Source organism: Mus pahari, chromosome 9 (genome assembly GCF_900095145.1).
Source record: "Mus pahari chromosome 9, PAHARI_EIJ_v1.1, whole genome shotgun sequence".
NCBI lineage: Eukaryota > Metazoa > Chordata > Mammalia > Rodentia > Muridae > Mus > Mus pahari.
Window position 1 is genome coordinate 40,536,660 of NC_034598.1, and position 11,306 is coordinate 40,547,965.

The following is an 11,306-nucleotide window of genomic DNA, read 5'->3' on the forward strand; positions in this document are numbered from 1 at the left end:
ACACACACACACACACACACACACACACACACCAGCAAGAGCTCTGCCCCTCTCCAACTCTCCCCTTCTTTTGATGTTGTGGACACTGATCCCTGGCCAGTCCTTATTCTCTCTGCCTTTCTTTTTTGGTTGTTGCTGCTGCTGTTGTTGTTGTTGTCCTGTGGTTTGGTTTTGTTTTGTTTGGGTTTTGTTTTGTTTTTTTAGCTCTCTGACACTAGACTCTAATGGGAAAACCAAACAGTCTCTGAGCCCTGACCCTTTCACTGGTCTCAGGGCCAAGCTTTGGCAGATTAAACAGAACATCTGGGAAATTAGGAGAAGCCCTTCCTAGTCCTTTGTTGAATCTACATTTTTTTTTCTAACCCTTGACAATTTTCCCCTTGTCGCCTTCAATCAGGGTAGAGAGGCCTGGAGGTGGGAGGGGGGGTCCAGCAGATGAAACACGACAGAAGCAAGGGACATGCTGGATCGCTGCATTGGCCCTCTAGTCTTCCAGGCCCCCTTCCCACAGGGTCTACTCTAGCCACGCCCCCTCACGGCCTAGGGTCGGCGTTGGCCAGGGTCCCGCCCCCCACCCCACGCCCGCCCAACCGAAGGGAGGCGGCTAAAGGGAGTCGGAGGAGGTAGTGAGGACTCTGGGTTTCTTTACAGCCGTACCTTTCGGTCAACACGAAGCTTCCGTCTTTGAGGACAGGAACTTTCTTTAAGCAGTTCACCTGGGAGAATTGCTCGCTCAAGTGCTGCCCTGGGAAGAAAGAAGCCAGAAAATGCCTGCAAGGTCTCAGGCAGTATTCCTATTTTCTCCTCTCTTTTTGCAACCAGAGCAAGTTAGAAACGGCCAAAATCCGGATGTGTCTCTTTCCTGCAAAGTCTCCGGGATTCTGTGAATCTAAACACTGCGTGCCTTCAAAGCAGAAACTGTGGGAATCTTTCATTTTTCTCCCCACGTCCCAGGACAAAAAGTCTCTCCTGTCAGAGCGGAAGTTACGTTTAAAGAGGGCTCTGAACTGACTTAAGACCACTCCAAAGAGAGCAGAGCATTCCTTGGTGGACGGCGCTGGGGAGACGGGGTGGGGGGTGGGGGTGTTGTCAGATAATGGAGAGATTGTACTCAGGCAGAATGTGAAGGACTGACGTGGTCTAGGGGTAAATGGGCCAACCTTTGAGTATATCCACGGTACGCATCTGGAAGGGGATGCCATTCTTCTTGGCGAAGATGTAGACGGCACGGCTGGGCTGTGACCGCAGGTCCAGGTAGAGTTCCAAGCCCATTGGCGGTAGCGACACAAGATGGTGTGGACGGACTGCGTTCGGTAACAGTAGCAAACCTGGGGTCCAGCACAGCCTCAGTTGGCCAAGCCAAATGATTTCCCCCTTCTGGAGAGCTGACACCTGCTGATCTTGGAGAGGGAGCGGCTTTGGAGGACTTTGAAACAAACAAACAAACAAACAAAAAAAAACAGGGCTGAGGTGCGCGCGCACTCGGACCGACAGATGCGATTTGCTCCAGGGTGCAGTGGAGCCAGGAATCCAGCCCAGGACCTTAGTCTCACCCGGACGCGGAAATGGCCTAGCTCGGCTTTCCTGGACCCAACCCAGAGAGCTCTGTGGAGGTAGTCCTTTGCAGGAAACTAGACCGCTCAGCTCCTAGCTCTCCGTTACTGCGAGAGGGCATCTTAGAGGCTGATTGCTGGGGTATCCTCCTTTAACGGGTGAAGCTTGTCGCCGGCTTCTAGGAACTTTGCCTTAAGGAAGAACTGTCGTTGGTCCAGCTGTCCCGTGCAAAACAGGTCGTCTAAGGACACTTGGACCTCCCCAGGAGATCTGTGAGGCTGGGCAGCAAAGCTTGAGGGAGTAACAGGACCTCCTCTCCCACCCGCCTCCAACACACTCTCCGTGGTAGCATCTTCCGATGACGGAAAGAGCACTGGCTTTATCGGAGTCTTTTCGAGTACCTATAGCCCGTGATCCATATGGAGCACCAGAGTGTTTTCCTGGGAGTTATTCTTTTCTTTCTTTCTTTCTTTCTTTCTTTCTTTCTTTCTCCTCTTCTTTTTCTTTTTTTCTTTTTTAAAGATTTATTTATTTATATCTAAGTACACTGTAGCTGTCTTCAGATACACCAGAAGAGGGCGTCAGATCTCATTATGGATGGTTGTGAGCCACCATGTGGTTGCTGGGATTTGAACTCAGGACCTTCGGAAGATCAGTCGGTGCTCTTAACCACTGAGCCATCTCTCCAGCCCTTTTTCTTTTTTTTCTTTTTGACATTGGAGGGTCTTGCTATAGCACAGGCTGACCTCAAACCCTTCTGCTCCATTGATTCTCCTGCCTTAGTTTCCTGAATGTCTGGGTCTCCAGATGAGACCCATCCTGCCTGGCTTTCCAGAGAATTTTTAAGTTTGTTTGATTCATTTGGTTGGGTATGTTTTGTTGTTTTGTTTTATTTTTGAAACAGGAACTCATATAATCCAGGTTGGCCTCAAATTTGACTTCATTTCCCAAGTGCTTAGGACCACAGGCATTTGCCACAGAACCAGGCTTACCCTGATTAGTTTTGATTTGATAGCTAGGAGCTGTGGTAGCCAGTAGGCTCAAACCCAGCTCTCTCAAGGGGCCCCTCCTCTCTCCCCTCCCCTCGTCCCTCCCACCGCCAGAACTGTCTGAAGCCAAATTGCCCTTTTGCCTAAATAAGCTGGTGTTGTTTTTGAGGAAAGGGTTCTGAAAAACACAAAGCAGTTCCCAAAGGAGCTTTTTCTGAAACTCTGCACGTGGCTCTGCTCGTGCAAATTAGGTAGGGAGAGCAGGTGATCCCAGATGTCTGTACCCACCCACGCCCTCTGATGTGATTGGCCCCTAGAAGTCTCCTGGCCTTGTTTATTTCACGTGCTTCCCCTAGGTCAGACATCCTCTCTCACTTACAGGATCAGATATGACTCTTGAATATCTGGATGGACCCCTGAATTCCGCCACACACACACACACACACACACACACACACACACACGCACGCACGCACGCACGCACGCACGCACGCACGTCCGGTTTTCACCCTGCAGACTCAGGAACTCTCGTTATTCTCCGGAGAGTTCCCTCCAACACTGGTTAGGAACTGGTTTGGACGCCTCACTCGCGTCTTTGATCTCTTCCTCTCTTCTGGCTTCTTCAGGGTTTTTTGTTTGTTTGTTTGTTTTGTTTTTCGAGACAGGGTTTCTCTGTATAGCCCTGGCTGTCCTGGAACTCACTTTGTAGACCAGACTGGCCTCGAACTCAGAAATCTACCTGCCTCTGCCTCCCGAGTGCTGGGATTAAAGGCCTGCGCCACCACGCCTGGCTCTTCCAGAGGTCTTGAGTTCAAATCCCAGCAACCACACTGTGGCTCACAACCATCCCTAATGGGAACCCAATGCCCTCTTTCTGGTGTTTCTGAAGACAGCTACAGTGTACTCATATACATAAAAGTGCTGGGATTAAAGGCGTGTGCCACCACGCCCGGCTCTCTTCTGGCTTCTTAATCCACCCCCGCACCCCCCCACACACACACACAAAGGGCTTCCTTGAATCTTGACAAAAATACCCATTTTTTTGCCACTCTCCCTTTTTGACCTGTACTGGTTTTCATCTTGTCAGATACCTAAAGCCAAGAGTGAGTGGTAGTTTGAATGAGAAATGCCCGCCCCCGCCCCCGCCCCCGCCCCCGCCCCACAGCCCACAGTTTCCTGCATTTGAACACTTGGTCCCCAGTTGGTGGTCCGTTTTGTGAGGGTTACGTAGCTTTTTGGCTGTGGCACCTGGCTACAGGAATTGTGTCGCTGGGGGCGGTGGGATTTGGCAGTTTATACCCTGGGCCACCTAGTGGGAGCCGATCTGTCAAACAGGACAAAAGAAAATCAGTAACTAGAACCTGGTTTCATGACACAGCGTTTGTTTAGCATCGGTGAACCTAGCCCTGAATTCAACCCTCCACACCATAAAACAAACAAAAGAACTGAAAAGAAGCCAGGTCCACAAATCACACCGGATGACTGCTGAAGTGGTAGGAATAAAAGTTGGAATGGCTGACTCCCAGAGAAGACAGTCTCCAAACATGTTGACGTGGTTCTGTGGAAACAGCATGCTGGCAAGGAGCCTTTGAGAATGAGTGTGCAAAATCTCTGTGGAAACAGCATGCTGGCAAGGAGCCTTTGAGAATGAGTGTGCAAAATCACGAGTGAAAACAGCAGGCCCAGGCGAAAGGACACCGGGTCTATAACACACTAATATTGACATTGTGTGGGAGGCAGGGAGTGGGGCTCAGGGACGGAGCACACGTTTAGCTTGGGAAAGGCACTGGATTCAAATCACAGTGCACGCCTGTTGAAGCAAACACAAAAGAAAACAGAGAACCTCTCTTCCTGGAGTCTGCAGCAGTACCAAAGACATCTCAGTCCTCTGGGGAGCTTATGGATTGGTGGNGGGGGGNGGGGGGGGNGGGGCGGCATCTGCTAAAAATGAGGTCAAACTCAGGAACAGAGATGAAGCTCAAGAAAATCAGCATGTATGAATTCAGGCTTGATTCATCATAGCACAGCTTTTATATTCCTGTGAATATAGAAGAATATAGAACTGTGGCTTCTCTGGAGAATGAGGCAAAACTACAAGAAAGCTTGAAGTAATGCATAAAGTAAGCTCTCTCTGCTCATGATGCCATGTTGGTCAGGGACAGAAAATACCTGTGTTGTGATCATAAAAAGAGAAAAAGCTGTAATATGTTCTGGTGGGGTGTGGGGGAAGGGGGTGCCTCAGTGGGTCCATGCCAAGGCATCCCCTCCCCGAGGGACCAGACACACAGACAGTATAGTATAGAATAGAGTTTATTCAGGGCATGGGAATTAAGAGAGTAGTAGAGGGCTGGTGAGATGGCTCAGTGGGTAAGAGCACCCGACTGCTCTTCCGAAGGTCCGGAGTTCAAATCCCAGCAACCACATGGTGGCTGATAACCATCTGTAACAAGATCTGACTCCCTTTCTGGAGTGTCTGAAGACAGCTACAGTGTACTTAAATAAATAAAGTCTTAAAAAAAAAAAAAAGAGAGAGTAGTAGAGACAGAGAAAGGCAGAGAGAAGGAGAGAGTAGAGAAGTGGAGGCCGGACATGACCTTGTGGAAAGAGAGGGGAAGGGAATGGGGAGAGAAGGAGCGTAAGGGGGAAAGGGCAAGAAAGGGGCAAGAGTGTAAGAGAGAGAGGAGGGGCCAGGCAGTCCCTTTTATACTGGGTCAAGCCTACCTGGCTATTACCAGGTAACCGTGGTAAGGAGCATACTTGGCTTAGGCCAGGAACTGTCGGGGTGTGGTTTAGACAGAATACCAACACTCCTTGTGCTGGTGGGCTCTCCCCTATTCTTCAGCCTTGAGAGGGGTGGGGCGTGTGACTCAATAGGAGAGAACTTGCCATGTGAAGCACAAAGCCATACAAATCTGAAAGAACACACTACAAACAACAGAATGGACTCCTCTCACCACCCTGTCACAACTGCATTCTATGTATGTGAACTGGAGGAAAACTGGCTTTTACATCTGGATGAGAAGAGAGGGCAGGGGAGGGAGGAGAAGGAAGGGGTGAGGGAGGGCAGGGAAGGGCTTTCAGCAGCTCAGCCTAATAGCAGCTTTGACAGAGCAGTTTCTCCTGAGTGCCTTGGAGATGGCTCTGTGAGAGTGGCTCAAACTAGGTTTTAATATTTGGGGACTTGGGCTGGAGAGATGGCTCACAGGTTAAGAGCACTGGCTGCTTTTCCAGAGGTCCTGAGTTCAATTCCCAGCAACCACATGGTAGCTCACAACCATCCGTAATGGCATCTGGTGCCCTCTTCTGGTGTTGAGGCATATATGTAAGCAGAACGCTATGGACATAGTAAATAAAGGTTTTTTATTATTTATTTCCAGTGTGAGTTCCTGGGGCTGAACTCAGGTTATCATGCTTCAGCATCTGCACAGGAAACACTTTGACCATGGAGTCATTTGCCAGCCTAAAACCTATTTTTAGGGCCTTTGACGTTACTATTCTTGTTTTTATATGACAGGGGTGTTCTATGCAGCCTAAGGTTGGCTGCAAACTTCCACCATGTGTGCTCTAGGGATCAAATTCAAGTCTTTGGGCTTGGTGACAATTGGCTTTATCTGCTAAGTTCTTTTTTTTTTTTTTTATAAGTAAATTTTTTTTAAAGATTTATTTATTATATGTAATTACACTGTAGCTGACTTCAGACACTCCAGAAGAGGGCGTCAGATCTTGTTAAGGATGGTTATGAGCCACCATGTGGTTGCTGGGATTTGAACTCTGGACCTTCAGAAGAGCAGTTGGGTGCTCTTAACCACTGAGCCATCTCACCAGCCCCCATCTGCTAAGTTCTTGCTGGCCCACAATTTATATTTAAAGCAGAGACTCTCACTGAACCCGAAGCTCACTGATTGGGTAGAAATGGTTACCCATCAAAACCCAGGGATTCGTCTGGCTCATAGCTAAACGCAGGGCTTCACAGTTTGGCAGTAAATATTTACCAAGTAAGCCATCCCCGGTTCTGTTTGTCCTTTATATTTTGAGATTTATTGAAATAAAGTATTAGCAAACAATATTCAAAGGCAACTTCTTGCCAGGCAGTGGTGGCACACACCTTTAATCCCAGCAGTCAAGAGGCAGAGGCAGGCCAAAGTGAGTTCCTACACAGTGAGTTCCAGGACAGCCAGGGCTACACAGAGAAACCTTGTCTCAAAAAAAAAAAAAAAAAAACACAACAAAACCAAAAATAAAATCCACATTTCTTTCTTTTTTGTTGTTTTTTGGTTTGGTTTTTGTTTTGGTTTGGTTTTTTTGAGACGAGGTCTCTCTATGTGGTCCTGACGATCCTGGAACGCAGACCAGGCTGGCCTCAAACTCACAGAGATCTTCCTGCCTCTGACTCCTGGGTGCTGGGATTAAAGGCATGTGCCCCCATGCCAGGAACAAAAACAAATTTCTTAAGAGTTATGGCTTTGCAGCAAAACCTAGCATGTGCTCATAAATATGGTAAGGTAAGAAAACCGGTTCTTAACCTTCCCAGTGCCGCGTGAAGGCGGTTTGCTCTTCACCATCCACATAGGAAGCATCTTCCCCGGGGAATATGGGCAGGTGCATCCAAGCATCCATTTCCCACGATTCCAATCTTATTCCGAGGAGTGGAATTGCAACTTTAGCCAGGTTCAAGACTGTCACTGTCCAACCACCATGCTTGCGGTTCCCCTGAGCGGCAGCGCCTTCTAGAGAAAGTCAAAGCGGTGATCATTGTGGGTGATGTTAGGCTGGAACCCCTGCTCGTCCCTTGCCCACGCTGGAAAACCCCGTCTGCCTTCCCTCCCCTACCCCCACCCGCACAGAGAAAACTCTGGGCTAACTTATCATCGCTCCTTGTCGCTGTGTGTCCAGCAACCCACCCAAGAGTACCCACCCAGGGGCTCTGTCTTTGATCCTGTATGAACACCATCCCAGCTCCTATCTGGAACGTCATCACTCCTCGTCTAAACTCAATAAAACCCCCTTGGCTTTAGCCCAGATGTGTGATTTTCGTGACTTCCCCCACCTGTGAGATCAGTGAGCCTACCTGAGAGAGCTGCCACCTAATAAACCTGCCTTTATCTCCTTTTAATCTAGCCAAATCTGTGTCGTTTTTTAGAGAGAAAAACAACCTATCAGGTAGTGTCAGAAAAGTACAACTATCTGAAAGATCCTTCAAAAGACCTTGAATCTAACTGGAATGTTGCTACTGCCAACACCAGTTAATAAGAAATGCATGACCTATGGTGGTGGGCAAGGGTGTCATCATTGCACACCAAATTCTGAACACTTAAAAAGAGAAACTCCAGACAGATCCTTATAGAATGACTTTATAATTTAAAGACTGAGTTATTGTGACAAGAACTACACAAACTTTTTGTACTCTTCCGAGGACAAATGTCCCGGCCCGCAGGACACGTTATTCCATGAGGGGGATCACAAACCTAGAGAGAAATGGGATAAATAAAGAGACAGAGACCATGCATGTTTGTCATAGTCTCATTTACTAAGGGGAAATGCGCAGTTTATATACAATACAGCAAGGAAGTGATCAAAAAGGAAGCTTAGTGGGGAGGCTAATTGGGAGTATGAAACTTTTGTGATTTATCCCAGTTCCTTGGTGCAGCTCCGGAATGTAGGAAGACTTCCTCAGTCTTTGATGTTTGCTTAGGGCTGGAATCTTGCTGGATGGCCTTGCAGAGAAAGAGGAGGCAATTGGCTCCAAACAAAGAACTCTATGGCTTTTAGCTGCATGCTGTAAAATGCCTGGGCTATGAGATGCCTGGGATGTAAGATGCCTGGGTTTTCTCAACCTGGTCTCCAACAGACAAAGACTCCATTCTAGGACTGGGTCTTTCCACAAAGAGCTTACTGCTCATGGCAATGGACACCATTCTGGTGAAAAACAACACAGCACGAATTTCCTTTCTTTGATTTTGGTGTACCGTACAAGTCTAGGCTGTTACGTTAATCATACATAGTACAGTTGTATTCTGAGAGCTAAGTTTAATATGTTTTTGTGTGGTGCTAGGGACTGAACTCAGGGCCATATGGGAGCTAGTTAGGTGCCCTACCACTGAGCCATAGCTCCAACCAGAGAAATGAGTTTCTTTCTGGAATAATGCAATAATACAAGGTTTGATAAGCACTGTTAGATACCATTACCTCCTGCATGCACTCAACTCAACTGCAATCCGAAGAAATCTAAAGAACTGTCTGAGTGTCTGTCAATCAGACATAATTAACTTTATCTTGATTTTAATTACCTTAAAGAACAAACGCCTTGAATTTTCACTTTCTCCCCCCCCGACACACACACCCCAGAAAAACTTCTATATATTGAGAGGCAGACACAGGAGGATCTCTGTGAGTTTGAGGCCAGTAGGTAGTGAGTTTGAGGACAGTCAGGACTACACAGAGAGAGCCTATCTCAAAAACAGAACAAACAAACAAAAGAAAAAAAAAGAAAAAAGAAGCCGGGCAGTGGTGGTTCACAGCTTTAATCCCAGCACTTGGGAGGCAGAGGCTGGCAGATTTCTGAGTTCGAGGCCGGCCTGGTCTTCACAGTGAGTCCCAGGACAGCCAGGGCTACACAGAGAAACCCTGTCTCAAATAAATAAATACCCCCTCCCCAATGACTTAGACAAGCATGTTAGATGAAGCAATATAGCCATGCTAGTCAGAACTCCAAGCCAGAAAGGATACATGCTGCATATTCTCCCTCAGATGTGGGGCATAGCTTTGAATACTTAGATCCGTGTCTCTAAAGCCAACTAAGCTGGAAAGAGACCACAGCAGGAAGGCAAGAAAGTGGTCTTATGGGATAAGGTTTTAAATCAGATACGACAACCAAGAAGAGGGGAATATCGGAGGTTAAAGGTTTAAGCTGGGATGGGGTAGAGTGAGGAAAGTAAGGAGGGGGTATGGACGGGCTAACCAAAACCAAGGCTGTATGGAAACCCCACATGGGAACCCACTGTTCTGTAAGCTAATTTCTTTGAGGAAATTTTGTTGTTGTTCATTGGGACAGGGTCTGTCAATATAGGCTGGCTGTCGTGGAACTGTCTATGTAGAACAGGCTAACGCTGAACTCAGAAATCCTCTTGCTTCAGTCCTGGAATTAAAGGTGTGTACCAACACCCTGGCCTCTGGCTAGGTTTTCTTGGTTCTTCTCATCTTTTAAATTATTATTGTTACATACACATGTGTGTTTGTGCACAAATTATATAAACCTGCTAGCTCTATTTTGTTGTTTGCGCATATAAACTCTCAAGGCTAACCATTCTGCATTGGACAACCAATTGAGTTCATTCCTGAGAGAGGCTAGTTCTCCTCTATTAGTTGCCAATAGTTCTTTGTCTAGGGGTGGGACCGGGAGACTTTCTCCCTTCAACATTAACACGTCCATTGATATTGCCGTTGCTCCAGTCTTGTTTGTACAGTCATTTCTAGAGACTGTTTCGCATCAGACTTCCTGGCATTCTGGCTCTTACGGTCTTTCTGTGATGTTCCCTGAGCCATGGAGTCAGGAGCCACGATGCGGATTATCTGACTGGCATGCACAATATGATCTTACAATTATCAAAACATTAGATATACTCTAAATGTTCTTTATAACAGATTACCACTGGGTCATCTCTCATCACATGGCTGTACCTCAGTGAACAGCGCAAACGCAAACCACTGAGAACTAGCTACAAGAATTTTGGACACATGCTCTACTCTGAACGCCAGCTCCCATACCTACCACCAGGGTGGGCGTCAGGGAGGTAACCACAGCTGCCTACTTCAGAGAACTACCCCACGAAGGGGCTTCTGGGAAATGCAGCATTTCCCAGCCCTCCTCCTAGAGTCCGCTGCGCAAAGCATGCTGGGAACTGCAGGGAGGAGGGGCGGCCTGTTGGTTGCCTTGGCAACTGTTCACGCGGACAACGGGCGTGAGCTGGTCGGTTAGGGACAGTAGAAGAGCTGCCACAACCTCTAGCGGCCACTACCTCCCGGGTTGGGAGGCTTGATTGTGGGAAAATTCCCCGCAATGGGAGCAGAGGGAGAGGGAGGGAAGCCGGCCAAACGCGGAAGGCTGGGAATGGAGACTCCAGCAGAGCCTGCACTTCAGGCCTTTCCTGGGAACCTGGTCCAGGCTGGGTCCTTTGGAAGGAACTATGCAAGATCCCTGGAGATGGGAACCGGGATTGGGAGTGGGGCAAAAGGGGGAAGAAAAAGATTGGGGGAAGCTTTGGTAAAGCTTAAAACAGTGCTCACCCACACTCTCCCACTCCTGTAAACCAAGTTTTCTGGCAAAGCCTTTTTTTTTTTTTTTTTTTTTTTTTTTTTTAATGTGCACGATAGGATCGGGAAAGAGCAGGAAAGCGGGGTGGGGTCGGGAAGGGGGTGGGTCGGAGGCGAAAACAGGCAAAGAAAACTCTTAGGATTGAAGTCCGGCTCTGAAGCTTGAAGTCAGGGTATAGTTGTTTTCCCTTGTGGCTGGAAGTTTTGACCACAGCTCTTTCTGATCTCTGAATCTCCATTATAATCGCACTGGAACGTACCTCTAGCTGTGAGATTTTTTTTTTTTTTTTTTAACCTACGGAAAGGAGGGAAAAGATGGCCAGATGCCAATTCGAGGTAGAAAGATTTACCCCTGATGTCCAGTCTAGAAGTACGCAGGGCTATATCAGCAGCACTGCCGGCCCACTACAGGGCTTTGATTCCCTCTCCCAGTCTTGATGTTCCTGCTTTGTA

At 47.8% G+C, this 11,306-nt stretch overlaps 1 protein-coding gene across 1 annotated transcript in view; it reads right to left on the reverse strand.

Moving 5' to 3' along the window:
• Positions 1–1,906, reverse strand: part of LOC110326404 (glutathione S-transferase theta-2) — a 3,152-nt gene extending 1,246 nt beyond the window's left edge. Inside the window, exons 1-2 of the mRNA XM_021204809.2 lie at positions 1,161–1,906; positions 658–745 (exon numbers count right to left, since the gene is read on the reverse strand). Coding sequence (XP_021060468.1) covers positions 658–745; positions 1,161–1,272 — 200 coding nt within the window. The 5' untranslated portion in view covers positions 1,273–1,906. The remainder of the gene's footprint in view (positions 1–657; positions 746–1,160) is intronic.
• Positions 1,907–11,306: the final 9,400 nt, after the last annotated feature.